We start from the raw sequence: 17,764 nt of genomic DNA on the forward strand, positions 1-17,764 counted from the left end.
AGCTGTCAGCACAGAGCCTGACACAGGGCTCGAACCCACAAACCAGAGATCATGACCTGAAGCCAAAGTCAGATGTTCAACTGAGCCACCCAGGTGCCCCTGAGATCACATTTTATATCTTTTTATCTAGCGTATCCCTTAACTGATTATTGTAGTTAATTTTACTATTCTTGTCTTTTAACCTTCATCCTACCTTTTATAAGTAATTAATCCGTTCCACCTTTACCATATGTTTACCTTTACCAGTGAGATTTATACTTTTTTAATTAGTGCCCTTTACAGCTTAAAAAAGTCCCTTTAACATTTCTTGTGAGGCTGGTTTAGTTGTAATAAACTTGTTTAGCTTTTGCTTCTCCAGAAAACTCTTTCTCTCTCCTTCAATTCTAAATGAAAACTTTCCAGGGTAGAGTATTCTTGGTTGGAGATTGTTTTCTTTGAGCACTTTGAATGTATCCTGATCTCCCCTTTCTGGCCTACAAGGTTTGTGCCAAAAAAATCTGATAGCCTCAGCAGATATATAACAAGTGGTTTTTCTCTTGCTACTTTTAAGACCTCTTTACCTTTGACTTTTGATATTTTAATTATGTCTTGCAGAAGTCTCATTAAGATCATCTGATTTGGAACTGTCTGGGCTTCCTGGATCTGGATGTCTGTTTCCTTCCCCAGGTTAGGCAAGTTTTCAGCTATTAGGTCTTCAAGTTGTCTGTGCTTTTCTCTATCCTCTCCTTCTGGAACACCTGATGCAAAAGTTAGTCTGCTTGAGGTTGCCCCTTTAAGTCCCTTGAGCTTTCCTCACTTATTTCATTCTTTTTGCAGCTCTGATTGGGTGAGTTACACTGTTCTGTCATCAAGTTCACCAATCTCTTCTGCTTCATCTAATCTGCTGTTGAACATCACTAGTTTTTCAGTCAGATATTATATTCTTTGGCACTGTAACTTCTATTTGATACTTTCTTATATTTTCTGTTTCTTTGTTAAAGTTCTCACTGGGTTCATCCATTGTTATCCTGAGTTCAATGAGCATCTTTATGACCATTACTTTGAATGTTCTATCAGGTAAATTACTTACCTCCACTTCATTAAGGCTTTTTTGTGAGGTTTTATCTTGTTCTTTGATTAGGAACATATTCTTTTGTTCCTTTATTTTGTTTGACCCTGTTTGCTTCTATGTATTAGATGAAACAGCCACCTCTCCCACTCTTGAAAGAGTGGCCTCATGCACATGACCCTTTATCATTCAACCTTGCCTTAGCTGTTGCTTGTCTTTTGAAACTTTGTGATTACCAAAGAAGCCTATTCTTTAATAGCTCCCAATTGTTGAGGGTGTGCCAAGACCTGTCAGCACCTAGACTGAGACTGGAAGCCAAACCATCAGGCAGCAGCTTTTAAAGAATGCAAATATAACTGGTCTTGCAAGACCACAAGCATGAGCCCTGCTGGCCACCAGACCAGGCAATCTAGAGGTGTCCCACTAGGCAACAGTTGAAAAAATCAGGGCTTCAGATAAGCGTATAAGCTCCCTTCTGGGAGATACCACAAGCTGCAGCAAGGCAGGAGAGCACAAAAAATGACATCGCTCAGCCTATGTTCCCTGGATCATAAAAATGGTACCCTTTTAAAGAAAAAAAAAAATCTGGAGTTAATATATAATATATATTAATATATGTATTATATATAATATAATATATATTATATTATATAATTATAATTACATAATTATAATATATAATATAAATTATTTTAATATACATATTAAAAATCTGGGGTGTGTGTGGGTGTGTGTGTATGGCACCTGCCAGCTTTGGGCACTAAAGTGCTGCCTACTAGCTCCTCTATCCCTGGAGAGTATCTCAGTAGGCCTCTGCTTCAGTGGCTCACACTTTATGATAACCCAAATGACTCTCTTTTCTCATATAATGTGGTCACCTTTTGATTGGCTACTTCTGCATTGGTCCCTAGGCTGAGTGAGTCTGTGTGAGAATCCTCTAGAAGGTGTTTTTCAGATCACCATAGCCCTTGGGTATCATGGGCATGGGCTCTGGTGCTTTTCAAAGCCACAAGTTTTGGGGGCTCTTCTCTCAGGTACAGATCTTAAAAGCTGGGATGCCTGATAGGGGGTATGAACTTCTCACTTGGGAATTAGCTCCAGGTTTGTGAGTTCCCTTCTGATTGTGGGTCACAGTGCTGGCGGTGGAGTTTGTGGGGAGAATGGGTCTCACCCCTCCTGCATGCTTCCATGTGACCCTCTGCTTGTTTGCTAATGTGATGGAGCTGTCTTTTCAGGTCTTTTTCAGAGGAAACTGTTCCACAGTAGCTGTAGCTTTGGTGTGTCCATAGGAGGAGGGGAGTTCCAGATCTTCCTATATTGCCATCTTCTAGCACCTCTCCAAGTCTGATAAGTTTAATTGTCAAAATTTTTCTGCATTAATATTCCTAACTGGATATTTAGAAAGCTACTAATCTTTGCATTAACTTTTAAACTCACCTCTTTATTAAAAACCCCTACAGCAAATAGTTTTTCAGTTCATTCTGAGGTTTCCAGGAATAGAACATCACCTGTAAGTAACAGTAATTTGGGTTCCTCCTTCCACTATTACTGCTTTATTCTCTTGTGTAACTGTACTAACACATCCAGAAAAATCTCTTACAGTTAATGAGAATAATAGATGTCTTTGCTACTCCAGACTTTAACTGCTTTGTGTGTTTCATTATTAAGACTGATGTTGCTGGTCTTTTCAGGTTAAGGACATATTCATGTATATTTACTCAGTATTTGAATCAGGAATAGATAGTGAATTTGATCATCAATTTCCTTTGGCTTCAATCAGTTTCCTTGAATTCCTGGAATAAAACTCCTGAGGCCATAACACATTACTCATTTAATCTATGAGAGTCTATTTATTAATATTTTAATTTATGATTTTTACAAGGATAGAACACTTACCTGATACTTTAATACATCTACATTATAGTAAGAAGCAGCTGGATTTTGCTCTGATAGCTTCTTGAGGTAGACAGTAACAGCTTGCATGTTCATCCAAAAATCTTTTGTGTTAGAATCACACTGTGATGGATCACTGTATGCATAAGAAATATTTTTGTTATTTTATTTAACTTAGCTTCATCCTTTGCCTCTGTATTGTCATTTGGTGACCTGGGAAAGACTAGTAGAAATAAACCAAAAGGTGGGATGAGGGAAAACTAAGGGGGATAAAGAATAAAACATAGCAGAAACTTGTTTGAAAAATGAGGTAACAGAAGAGAAGGACTTAACAAATACCATCACCAGCAAAAGCACAGAGCGCAGAAGGCTGTTTAATCATAACTTTTGTATTGTCATCCAACTGAATTATTGCTTCAATGAAGCAGGAAAAATTTAACTTCACCTTCAAAACAAGAGTACACGAACCTGAACACAAGTTGAGCATTCGGAAGAATTTGCTCTAGTCTGCTGATGTGTTTCACCCTGAAACACAGCACAGCTGGAGATGGATTGCTAGTGAAGACTTTAATAATTCCACTCGGAAACGATACTGTCATGTCACCAGTGATCTTCACAATACACCTGAAATTAAGGATTTGGAAAATTTTAAGTGGTTTAAATAAGGCGCTTTAATAATTAAACTCCAAACACAAATGTAAGAGTAAAGATCACATCTCTTCACTTGTTTAGAAAAACCATCCCCTGGCTGTCCCTTAAGGAGACTGCTTCCCTGGTAACACCATCCTCAGTTGGAGCTATTTTTCACTGGAACCCCACTAAATACAAGGCCTGAGCGGCAGTGGGAGATGTCCTCCTAGCTCCTCATTGCCTCTTTCAACTCTATATTCCTACATCCTTCCTAAAAACCTCCAGCCTCCTGTCTAACTCAATATACTACTTGCTACTCCATCCCTTTCAACACTGTTTGATTTTTCTGAAAATGTTAGCTCTTTGCCTGCTGTCAGTCTGTCTCTGTATCATTACTCCTATCACAATCTGTAGTGATTTCAATATCCACACAGATAATGCTCTTGATATTTTGGGCACCTAGTTCTCAGCCCCTTGTCTCCAAACAATCCTGTCTTCCAGCCTACCTCGGTCACACAGCAGTCCCTCCATAATCTTGATTTCAGCCTCCCCATTCCTCTATTGGCCACTTCCTCTTTTCCCAACTTATTCTGTCTAGTACCACATCTCCAACAATTCTCATCAAAGCCTCCACAATCCATTGTTCCTACTACCTTTTCACTTCACTCATTCCTTCAAACCCTCCTTTCCTCCTAGGATTTCCTGGTCTATCATGCAATTCTACCTCTTCTCATACCTTCCTTCTTCTCCAATCTGAAATATTCCTTCCCTCTACTCGCAGCCATCGACTTTAAATTTTACTGAGGAAATAAAATCAGTAAAGAACTTACTTACAGTCTCACAGGTGAACTCCTACTTGACTCTGTATCCATACCTTTCCTCCTGTTTCAAGAGATCAGTCTATGCACGTAAGGCCGATCTCACTGCTTCTGCACTGAAGCTCATCTGTTACATACCAGAGACTTCTCTAATGCAACTACCCTCTTTCCTGAAATTTCCTACCCAATTTTTTCCAAAAATATTGGATCTTCTCCATTAGCGTATAGACATGCTGAAATGTGTATCTTTAAAAAACTCACACTAAAATTAATAAAAACTTCCTCTGACTCTATCATTTCTCTATCACTACACCTCTCTGCTTTCACTTAGAGCAAAACATCCTAAAATTTTTCTATACTTGCTCCTTCTAAATACAGTTGTATCGGCATCATCTCCTACTCTTGTTTTAGTTTTTATGTTTTATATTTGAGGGAGAGAGAGCACGAGCAGGGGAGGGGCAGAGAGAGAGGGACACACAGAATCTGAAGCAGGCTCCAGGCTCTGTCAGCACAGAGTCTGATGAGGGGCTCAAACTCAAGAGCAGGGAGATCATGACCTGAGCAGAAGTCAGATGCTTAACTGACTGAGCCACCCACACGCACCCTCTTCTCCCACTCTTGAAAGCATGCTTAGAGGGAGTTCATCTCTACCACTTGACAAACTGCTCTTGTGAAGGTCACCAATGACCTCCATAATGTCAAAATTCAATTTTTCTTGACGAAATCAGAAGCATCCGATACAGCTTCACACCATCCTTCACAAAAGGGTTTTATTCACCTAGTTTTGGTACACTCCTCTTCTGATTCTCTCCTCACCTCTCTTGTTGCCTGCAGTTTCAAACTCCTTTACCCAATCATTTTGCCTTTCTGTTTTCTAACTACTGAAGGGAGCCACAATTCTCATCAGATCTCTTCCGAGGCCTTGTGGTTTTAAGTATTGTATACAAGTTAATGACTACTAAGTATTTCATCTCTAGCCTATGACCTAGGCCCTGAAATCCAGTATCATGTATTCAGTTGTCTTTTTTTTTCTTTAGAGCGAGAAGGCACAAGTGAGCGAGAGGTAGAGGGAGAGAGAAGTGGGGCTTGAGCTCACCTGAAGCAGGGCTCAAATCCCCCCAGTATGGGAATTAAACTCATGAACCAGGAGATCCGGACGTGAGCCGAAGTCAAATGCTTAATGAGTGGGCCACCCAGGCACCCTGTATTCATTTGTTACCAACCGACTCCCTTACCAAATCTTGACAACTCTGTTTTCAAAATGAATTCAATATCTCATTATTACTCATGACTTCCTCAGTTAATAACCTTATATAGGCCACCATCATCTCTCACCTGGACTGCTGCAGTTAACCTTCTCTCTCTCTGCTTGTACTCTGGCTCATTCTAGTTTATTCTCCATATGGCAGCCAGAGTACTCCTTCAAAACACTTATAAGTAACTTTCTCTGCTCAAAGACCTTCACTGGTTCCCACCCTGCTCAGAATAAACTCCACACTCTTTACCATGGTCTCTAATTCCCAACCTGATCTGGCCCCTCAAAGGACTCCTCTTTGACCACTCCCCTCCTTGCTAACTCCAACTTAGTGACATAGTTCTCTTTCCTTTGAATATGTCAAGCACGCTTCTACCTCAGTCTTTTACACTCACTGGAATGCTCTTCCCTCAGACATCTGCATGGTTGGCTCCTCAATGTCTTTGAAATATCTGCTTAAACTTAACATCAGGGCACCTGTGTGGCTCAGTAAGAGCCTGACTTTAGCTCAGGTCACAATTTCTCAGTTCATGAATTCGAGCCCCACATCAGGCTCACTACTGTCAGTGCAGAGCCTGCTTCGGATCCTCTGTACCCTGTCTCTCTCTGTCCATCCCCTGCTCGTGCTCTCTCAAAAATATTTTTTTTCTAGGGGCACCTGGGTGGCTCAATAAGTTGAGCATCCGACTTCTACTCAGGTCATGATCTCACATTTCCTGAGTTTGAGCCCCGTGTCGGGCTCTGTGCTGACAGCTCAGGACCTGGTTCCTGCTTCAGATTCTGTGACTCCCTCTCTCTCTGCCCCTCCCCCCCCCCATACTCTGTCTCTCTCTCAAAAATGAAAAAACATTAACAAAAATTTAAAAATATATTTTTTCAAAAAGAAAGGCTTTCTCTGATCATAAAAAGAAAAAAAAAATTAGTTTGGTGCCTGGGTGGCTCAGTCCATTAAGCTTGACTCTTGATTTTGGCTCAGGACATGATCTCACAGTTTGTAGGTTCAAGTCCTGTGCCGGGTTCTGCACTGACAATGTGGAGACTGCTTGGGATTCTCTCTCCCTCTCTCTCTCTGCTCCTCCCCTGCTCATGCACACTCTATCTAAATAAACTGGGAGGCGGGGGGGGAACCCCACCAAAACACTTTCTTAAAAGAAGGAGGTTAAACCAATTCTACAAGAGTCTCATAAATGAAACATACATTTTAGGTCTCTCCTGCAAACATTACACTTTCCCCAAAGATACACATTAAGCCAATATTCAAAGTTCTATCCCACTTCTAGGTCAGCTGCCCTCATCCTGATCTTACAGATATATCACACAGCAGATGGCACACAAAGCTTGGGCAAGAATGTAAATAAATTGGGGAGAAAAGCCATCACCACTGCTGATTATAGTGGTTTGTTTTGTTTTGTTTGGAAAGACAATTGCTAAATGACTATATTTGATAGCAAAAAAACCAAAAAACCAGGTAAATAAATAATAGAAAACTCTAACCTATAGAGAATCAAAATGTAACTCTGCAAATATATTACCAAGCCCCCTCCCCACCAAACACACACACACACACACACACACACACATTTTTAAAACTAACTTGGTAGGGTCTGCTCCTTTAAAGTAGGCATTAACAGATTCTGTAAGGGCAACTGCCACAGGTAAGGTGTCCTGATTTCCAAGGCTGACCGGGCTGGGACCTCGTGACACACCTAGAATACATATGCAATTTATTTGTTAAATCCTATAGAAAGAGCTTTATAAAATGTCAAGACAGGTAAAGTCACAAGGTTAGCTTGTCACAAATGACTCTATTATTGGTTCCATTGATGGCCCAGGTATAAATCTGGAGGTTAAAAAATAGGGCAGAAAACAAACTGGAACATAATACAGAGGACAAAAAAAATCACGAAAACATGTTATACTGACTTTTCTTTTAAATGAAATGACACTAAACGCTTGGGTTAAGGAGTGTCAGAAGGAAAAAGCCCTTCACCTGAAGAACAAAACTACTAAAATATTTTTCACAACCATTCAGATGCTAAATTGTTTCAAGTTCTACCACTCAAATACTTCAGGGCATTAAGCTGGATTTTTGTGTTTCAGCTATTTCCATCCATCAGCTATTTCTAACTGAATAACATAATGTTTCGGACACTACTCACTAGAATTCTTTTACCTCTTTGTCTAATGCATACATTATATTCCCATATATTCCCATTATCTTGATAAACAGGACAAATAATGTTAATTTTAAACATTCCTGACACGAAGTTCACTTAGATAACACACCTTTAGAGTTAAATAATATAAAGATCAGTTATTTTAAAGCATAATAAAATGTAAACAAATTTAATCTATGCATGTGTTCAGGTTTTTTTAACCTAAGCAAACTTTCTAGTTTATTTCATTATAGAAAAATCCCTCAAAGCAGTTCATTGTCTTTCTTGACAAATGTACTCTTCCCACTCTTCTTATGTGGAAAGGTTACCACAATGGCTACTGACTGGAAAGTGGAGCATTTTATTTAATATACAATAAATGATGCAATTTTATATTTTAAAAAAGGCCAATAGCATAGATTATTCAGATTTTCTCATAAGAATAAATAATCTAGGTCAACATAGCTCTGAAATTTGAATGTATGCTTTTGTTCTATAAATATTACATAATGCTCATAGCCACCAGATAGTTCTATTTCAGCTAAGATTACCTATAGTGAAAGGGTGAGTTACTTTTGAAATACCTAAGATACTAAGCCTGACAAAAATCAGTACTAGTTCTCTCTGCCTCACAAGTAAGCCCGAGATTCTACTCACAGTGAGAAAAAGCTTTTGTTAGCTGTAAAGGCCAGGAAGATTTTGTGGTATTTAATATTTTGAAGAATTCTGACTTGGAAGGTTCTTCACAGAAAAATAGCTCAGGGATTAAAAGTACATGGAAACAAGAACTGCTGCGAGGCCAAAGGGAAAAGTAAGTGCTCCCTCTGACTGCAAAGAAACTTAAAATTTCATACGAAAATTTAAAACTCAATAAATATAAAAATTTACTCAGAAAATCACAGCAGCTAGTATTTACTAATTCCAACAACTGTCTAGTACTGAGCTAAGGAGGCATGAAAAAAATGCTGCCTTTTGGAGCCACAAGTAGTTTTGCAAAGCGGGAACATACTTAGTGGGTAAGGGATGGCTGGAAAGATGAGAGGACATGAAAATCTGTCTAGAGAAATGTTTAAGGCCCAGATCATAGCACAGGGGACATTTAATTTTATCTCTGTGGCACTAAAAACTACTAAAAATGTTCAAGAGAAACATGGTTACATTTTTCATTTCGTGAGATCACTCTGAACACAGTGGATCCTAGAATGAAGAGAAAAATGTCTGTTGTCAGGGATTCAAATTTGGATCAGGGGACAGATGATGAAGTGAAAGATAAGGGGCTGACCAAGAGGCAGAAGACTCATGTATATGCATAAGAAAATGTTAAGTGAAAAAAGCAGACTAAGTAGAGATTAACTGAATATATCTATGCTGACACATGTTTGCACAATGGGAAAATTTCACTGTATGTGTGAATTAGTTCAGTGAATTTTTTAAAAAAATATATTGTTCTATATAGCGACTCACTAGAAAATCATAAAAGCATGTTTTCTAGGGGAAGATGAAAGCTATAATACTCTTTATTAAAGAAAACTATATTCTCAATTATGAAATTAATCTTTCCCCTTAAACCACCTACGATAAATGGATATTTACACACAGTCATGGGTAACACTAATATCTGCTTCTACTGTGACATTAAAAATCAAAAGAAGCCTACATGTTACTGTTTTCACTTATCCAACTGGGCATATAAAATGAGAATTCTTGAAATAATCCGTATGAATTGTTAAGCCCATTACTGAAATACTGGCAAGAAGGAAAAAAGTACTGAATAGGAGGGGGGGATAAAACTCAAAATCCACTTAATATTTTGGCATACGTCCTTGCGTATTTTCTATTCTTGTTTTCAAGATTATATTGCACATACATAGTTCAAAAAAAGTTTGCATATTTCCTGTATCAATCGAGTCCTTTAAGTATAAAAGTCTAAATTTATAATGTATTATTCCAAATACATAATTTCTTAGAAATAAAAAATCACCTGTATTTATAAGGATATTATGTGTTCTAATTTTGGTTTAATTATTCTACATTTAAACAACTGTATGTTCTGAAAATGCAGAGCTTATAAAGTTGAAGAAAGAGGTACCTTCCTGTAATAATCAATGGATATTTTTGTAGAATTATTTACAGCCAGGAGTAAAAAACACTCCCAACTATTTGATACCTTTTTGCCTCTAACTTCACCTCACTATATGGATGGCTTTCCTAGGAGAGCCTTTGCTCTGGTAAGTTAGGTATTTAAACTAACATAGTCTTTCTGCTGCTTTTCTAACCACTTTTTCTCTGATTCTGACAACTTTAGGGGTAAGATTTATGGACATTTCTTAATGTTGAGAAGGAAAAAAAAAGCAAGGAGATGAAGAAAATGCAAAAATACTCTGTTTTTATAATTGGGGATTTGATATCAATAAATCCTATACAGCAACTGGACATAATTAGTACAAACTGAGAAAGTTAAACCTTAGAGTTATTCTTGACTTCTGAGACACCATACATTGCTGAAAAAGGAAAAAAATGAGATAACAAAGTATTTTAGATACACTTTAGGATCATTAGTCAACACACATATATTGCTTTTGATACAATACCTTGTGAAGTCTCACAGTGCTTTTCAATTTCAGAGAGTGTCCCAATCAAATTATCATCTTCTATCATATTTAAATAAAACAAAATATTGTAGGAAAAGAAAATATTTGCAAGAAATAAGAAGGATCAAAAACTTAAAGAGAGCTGAATAAGCATCATAATTTTAAAAAAGGGAACTCTTACGGTAGATTTAAAGTATCTTTGTTGCACAAGATCCACATTATATCCAGCCTGCCTGTTTCCTCCCTCACCTGTGGTTCTACTACTGCCTGCCCTGGCCCAGACTAAAAACAAGTATGTACCTACTCAATCAAAAATATATTCTATTAAATTCAAATCCCTTTAAATAATCTAGAGAAAATGGAGACCTAAAGCTAATTCTGTTTACTCAGACCACATGTCTGACTTCTAAAAAGATTCATCTATGTTTTTTATGACTAAAATACAGAGTTTGCAAAAACCAAAATTAACAAAATCACATATACAAACAAAACACAAGAATAAAGTGCTCATTACAGCTTTTTTGTTATACTAACAGTGGGTGAGAAAAGTAGTAAGAATTTGTAGAAATTAGATAAAAGTGAAGATAAAAAATGTCTTGAGCAAAATCTAGATGTAATAAAATATTGGACTTACTTGCTAGGGTTTAGGTTTATATACCTATGTCCTAATATCTACTACTTTTAAATCTTTAGGTTTAGGTTTATATACCTATGTCCTGATATCTACTACTTTTAAATCTTGAGGATTTACATTCTTATAGAAATATATAATTGCAAGCACAAAACTCCTTCCTTAAATTGAATCGTTATTAAAAGCTCTTAGGAGTGTAAGAATCACTTCACATTAGAAAGGCCTGCATTATATACTGCCTTCAATTATTTATACTGGTCAGTAGTTTATAAATTCGATGCATTCTTAACAGTGTTAGAAAATTCTCCTATTCAGATAGGGAAAATGTGGCTAGTTTGACAATGCCAGGTGTGTCTAAAGAAAACTGAAGTTTCTTAATGTTAAATTTTTCACGAGCTCATTAAAAAACAAAATTCAGCCTGATCATACTTTGGATGCTAACTTTCACATATAATCTATGATAATCACTTACCTACTGTTGGAGTATTGGCAGCACTTAATGAAGCCGAAGAGGAGATAGAGGAAGAACTTTCCGCCCGGGCTAAAGGAGCTGCAGGAGGTGGGCTGGTATTGGAAGTTACAGGTGGGCTGAATGGCCTGGGCTTAAAAACAAAAAGTTATTTACCAGAATGGTAAAACAATTCCTCTAAGAAAAGATATTTAGGTATGTTAAGATTAATTTTAATATAATCAACCAAATTTATTTTCTTTTAACTAAAAAGTTAAAAGAGTTAAAAGTGTTTCTTTTAACTAAAAATAGAGATGGCAGAAGTCAAATCATTTTCAAGAATATGTTAAAGGTGGAGAAGGCTATTTTAAAATAATGCTCTCAAGAGAACCTTTATACATTAAGCATTTTCTCTATTTCAATAAGTATACTTAAGACAGAGTTTCAGAGGTTAAATTATAAGCTTAAACACCATGAAGGCTTTTCTTTCATACATACTGCCAAACTGCTTCCCAAAAGGATTATTCACTTTACTCCCTATAAATAGAATATTTCTCTGCACCTTTTTCAGCAATGAATGGATGAGCCTTAGATGGAAAAATAATTTTAAAATAGATAAAAATAAGATGGGCATTTTACCTTTTATGAGTTGTCTTTGTTGGCTTTGTCTAATTTAGTTTCGGGGGAGCTTAATATTACCTGAGCTTTCACTAACCCTTTGCTTTATCTGCTGCAAACACTTTGTCCCTAAATCTTGCTTGCCCTTTATTTTTGGTGTTTACAAATCTGTCCACATTTCCCTTTATAATTCCTTGTAACGCTTTCTCATTGAGACAGTTCACTCAAAAAAGACATTTGAGGAAATCTTAATTCTACTGCCTTCCCACTTTTCTAAACATAAAAATACATATGAAAATTTGAACTTCCGTTCATTTCTTTTACTTGGATGAATGGATTTTTTCCTTCCACATTCCTACGTGTTCCAATAATACATGAGCAACACTTCCTAAAGGGTTTCATTTTTTAAAATAAGGCATATTTAACTTAGTTAAAAATAACATTTTCCTGCTTGTGAAAGTATTCCGTAAATGAATATAATACTTATTCAATGCCTACTGTGTGTCACTATGGGTCAAGCCATGGGTTAGATACACTAGATACAAAGCAGTGAACAAGAAAGATCCTGTTCCTGTCTTCAATTATTTGAGGAACATGAAAAACTAAAGACAAAAAAACAAAAATAAAACACCCTATAAGCACTCCTACACTAAAATTAGTCAACTCTCTATTGTATGAATATAAATTTACAGATAGACACATAAAAATTAGGTACCATCCAAAGTGTTTTATACTAAGTAACCTCCCACTCCCTCAATTAACTATTTTTGAACTATTAGTTCCAGAGAATAGCTTTTTGATGACCGATTATAATAACTACTAGATTTCAAAAATATAGCAAGGCATAAAAATGCAGCTCTGTATACAGATGGAAGTGGTGCAAGGCATGAAGTCAAACACATATTAAACTCAACAGCTATGTGAAATCTATAAGCTTAGAAAAAATCTTGACCATGTACTGTGGGAGAAATTTCTCCTGTAGCAACATGGCCTCATGACCATACCATGTGGCTACATTTTTACAATTTACAGTTTAAAATGCACATTTTATAACTTTCTAGGAAAAGACAAAAACAGCTCTTAAGTGGTTTTCTGATTTTGGAATGGCACTGTCCAGTACAGTAGCCACTAGCACTTGAAATGTGGCTAGTTCAAATTTGAGATGAGTTCTAAGTATAAAACAGACAGATTTTGAAGACTTAGCACAAACAGAAAAGAAACTCTCCATATTTATAGTGATTACACTGTAAAATTTTTTTTTAATATACTGAGTAAAATAAGTTAATTTTACTGTTTTTAATGTGGCTACTAGAAAAACTTCAGTATCTGCTGCATTATATTTCTGTTGAACAGCACTACTTAAAAACAGCAGTTCTTAAACATGCATCAGAATCACTTGGAGGGCCACTTCCCAGAATTTCTGATTTGTCTGGGATGGAGACAGAGAAGCTACATTTCTTCCAATCCTAGGTGATGGTAATGCTGCTAGTCTGGGGACCAAACTTTGAAAAACACTACTCTAAACAGTGAGGCAATCCCAACAGGAATGTGAAAAGGGTGTGTGATTATAGACCCTTTGAGCATCTAGTGAAAGGTAGGTGCCCTCTCCCCAAAAAAGTGCACATCCAAGCAGGCAAGGAAAAGGGCACTTCGATGTACAGCTGGAGAGAATTAAAATCAGCATAAACTTTCTGGTGGGCAATACAGTAATAATCATCAAGAGTCTTAAAAAAGGTGCATACCCTTTAGTTCATGAATTTCACTTTAAAATTTACTAAACAAAGTCTGCGAAGAACAAAAGGATATTAAGACATTGTTTATAATGAAATCATTAAGAATGCTGACTAATGAAAACTTGGAAATAAACTAAATGTCAAATCACGTCTCTAAAAACCTTTGGAAATGCTGACAGTGGTGTTACAAGATAGAGCATTTATGCTCTGCAGCTGTTTCAAATGGTGCTCCCTGAAGCCCTCAAAGGGTGGTTTCTAGAAGGCTCTCAAGGCTGCGGTGGGAGTAAAGGATGAAAGATTCAAGTATAAAAGTCCCAATTTTACTTATTTAATACACTTGCAACTTAAGATTATTTGACAAAAGATTCTACCACTTGAAATAAGTTTGAAATCTAAAGATTAATTCATGAAATTGAAAGGTGTTCCCAAAATATTTTCAAGTGAAGAATAAAAAGTATGTATGACATTAAAAATGTACACATATCATTCATAGTAACTTTTCTGAGCAATTACTTCCACTCCACAATGTTCTAAGTATCTAACACACAGTAACTCACTGAAGTCTCATACCACCTGTTATCTTTATACTTCACCTATAAGGAAATAAGAGACTCCAAGTACACAACTTGACTAATGTCACTCAGGTAACTATTGACTAATAAGCTTGTGCTTTTAACAACTATATTTTACTGAGTCTGAATATTTAAGCACTCAAAACTTAATGAAAGGATATATATAAAAGTGTTAACTGCATATCTTTGAGTCATGAAATATGGAAGGGATTTTAATTTCGTTTTCTCTATTTCCCAAATTTCACATGATCATGTACTGCTTTTGTAATCAGGAAAAAATCCCGTGTTATTAAGAGGTAGTCATTTTTATATTCTATGAAAAATAATTATCTCCTTACCAGCTTGTATCTAGTCTTTGATCTCATTTCCTTAAGTCTATTCGTTAGGGTAACAAAAGAAAGAGGTCACTATTTCAGCACTTGGTGCTCAAGCCTTTTAGATTTTTCATGAAACATCTCCTATGTGACAGGCATTATGCAAAGTACTAACGTGGCAAAGGCATAGTCCAGTGAGGGGAACACACACAAAGAAAGTATATACAATGTAATTTGTGCACTAAGAGAAATATGAGCAAAGTACATGGGTGGGTATAAGGAAGAGAGTGATTAAATCCACTTGGGGAGAAGTAATGATCAAAGAGGGATTTAGCTAGATGGTATTTAGCTGGATCTTAAAAAAAAAAAAAAAAAAAAAAAGAGGGCAGTTTCCTATATAAACATCTGAGGGGCATTTCCGTAAAGGCTGCAAAGTAAGACGTGGATACATAAAAGAGCATGATGTGTTTGGGGAACAGTGGAAAGTTTCAAATGGCTAGAACGTTAAGTTGCAAAGAGGAGAAAGTTGGACAGTTAGTCTGGTAATAATGCAGGTTGTTGAGGCACCTTTTTAAAGAGCCTTGTACATTCGGCTAAAACATTCAACCACATGGACTACAGGCAACCAATGGAGAGGTCTATCTAGAGAAAAAGAAGATTAAGCTTGACTTTCGGAAATTTAATACTGACAATTAGTGTAAAACATGACACACAGTAGGTAAGAAGCAAGAAGACTGGTTTGGGAAAGTCTCTCTCTGAATATAACTCATACATTTTCTTTAATTATCTGACAACTTTTGTAGACCAGTGTTTTTTTCTTTAAGCAACATGTACTTTCACAAGCCATTTAAGTAACATCACCTCCAGTCTCTTTATACATAAAATAAAGCTGGACTAGATTCCCTCCAGGATTCTCCTGGCAGTACACTTCTAAACCCTAGGAAAAGGTCACCATCTCTTCCATAATATTTGACTTACAGCAGAATTATATGAAAATTGCTTCTTAATTGTGAAAGAATGGGTACTAAATGGTTATTCTTATAATGTGCTTTCTCAGGAAATCTCCTTTCTTCCCGAACAATGTCTTGCTCCATGTAACATGAGGAAGTAAAGGAAGTGTTGGCTAGAAAAATTTTCCTATAATTTGAAGACTCAAATAGATAATTCCAAGCATTTAATGGTAAAGGGGTATATAGAAAAATATTTGCATCTTAAATCAAACAGTTATAATTAAAAAAAAAAAAAAAAAACCTGAGTACATACTATTTCATTAATCCCACTGAGTTTGCCTGAAGTAAGCTTTGGTCTGGAAGCAGGCCTTGGAGGTGGGACAATGGTGCCTACAGAAAGAGGAGTTGTGGGCCTGGCTGGTAGGGGGAAAAAGAGAATTTGAAGAAAACCATTAGTATGTAACAAACCTTACATAAATACATTCTATTATATAGGAATTCTTAGGACTCAAAGCTAATTTTTCAGGAGTTTTGTAATATACATATTATATATCTATAATATAATTATAGATACTTGTTGAAATACTGGAAGTCTATCAAATATGCTTTTCTTGAAGCTAACAATATTCCTAAAAAACAAAAACATTGACTTTTCAGTAGAACTGACACACGATATAAAGTGTATTCCTGTTTCAATTCTTTACACCTATAAAAAGATAAAATGATAAATTAGCTAGTAAAAATACACCAATTTCAGGCCTAAGGTCTTTAGTTTATTGCCAATACATCTACTTACAGAAATGTAAGACCAAGCCTTTGAAGCAACACCTTCACATGAACTCTAAATAAAACACTTACCTTAATTAAACTTAAAGGTCAAATTACAAGTTGAACTACACTGTAAAGTTTCTGCTGATAATTAAAAGTATTAAAAATACCTTATTTATGAAAAAATTCCTGTTCCTAAATCCTACATAAATTTAATGTTCACTGTTTTTCAATGCCATTTACAAATTTTGCCATTTTATAAATCAGATACTAACCAGAGTATTTCTAATTAAAAATAACTCCATCGTAGTAGAAATTAATGAAATTCAAGTGTACACCATCACAATTCACAAATGTATTAGCATAATCAAAACGAAAGTGAAGAATGGAAGCTGATATGTTTAAATCATAGTATTTTAAATGATTTTCAAATCCCTTTGCTTCAATCTAAAACATGGGACTGTAATTCAAACTGAAGAAGAGAATATGGATGGGAAGAATATAATTCATTAAGTTAAGTTTGCAGATGTGCAAAGTTAAAAATATATGAATGGGCCTAAGTATATCCATGGAGAAACAAAAGGCTGAGGATCCATGGTCACTGTCAGAGGAATGCAGGTGTGAAAGGAAGGAGAATAGAGGTGACAGGAAAAGACCTAAAGAAAAAGGTAGTCACACAGGAGTGAAAGTAAAGGCATGAGGGGTATGGAATCATTCAGAAAGCACATACAATGAAGGGATAATAGATACAAGCACAGTTCAAGCTGCTTGAAGAAAACAATAAAAAGCTGCTAAGAACCCCTATGTAGATTCTAAGGCTGTTGCCTTCTTCCATTGAACACTACTTTTTTTTTAATGTTTTTTTAAAATTTATTTTTTAATTTATTTTTGAGACAGAGGGAGACAGAGCATGAGCAGGGGAGGAGCAGAGAGAGAGAGAGACAATCTGAAACAGGCTGCAGGCTCTGAGCTGTCAGCGCAGAGCCTGACGTGGGGCTTGAACTCACGGACTGTGAGATCATGACCTTAGCTGAAGTCGGAGGCTCAACCGACTGAGCCACCCAGGTGCCCCATGACATACTTAAAAACAGGTTCGTTATCAATGAAACCAGCACTCATCACTATTCAAGGCATTTCAAGCTTATGAGAATTTAACATAGTAGAGATAGGTATGTATACCTGAGCTTCATCACTGACAAATGGATTGTCAATGTATTAAGACTGACTCAAACCAAGCCTGGTAGAACTGTTAACATTCAGCTCTTTTAAATAACCACAATTTGCTTTTTCAAAGTCCAAAAACATGCTGGTTTCAAGGAAAGATTCAATTACCATACAC

The 17,764-nt window shown here is 36.3% G+C and overlaps 1 protein-coding gene across 1 annotated transcript in view; it reads right to left on the bottom strand.

The window, feature by feature from the left end:
- FCHO2 (FCH and mu domain containing endocytic adaptor 2) overlaps positions 1-17,764 on the bottom strand; it is a 124,237-nt gene that overhangs the window by 12,285 nt on the left and 94,188 nt on the right. Inside the window, 5 exon segments of the mRNA XM_058729913.1 lie at positions 2,945-3,077; positions 3,410-3,565; positions 7,239-7,350; positions 11,495-11,624; positions 15,971-16,074. Of these exon segments, the coding sequence (XP_058585896.1) occupies positions 2,945-3,077; positions 3,410-3,565; positions 7,239-7,350; positions 11,495-11,624; positions 15,971-16,074 (635 nt within the window).

Source organism: Neofelis nebulosa, chromosome 1, assembly GCF_028018385.1.
Source record: "Neofelis nebulosa isolate mNeoNeb1 chromosome 1, mNeoNeb1.pri, whole genome shotgun sequence".
NCBI lineage: Eukaryota > Metazoa > Chordata > Mammalia > Carnivora > Felidae > Neofelis > Neofelis nebulosa.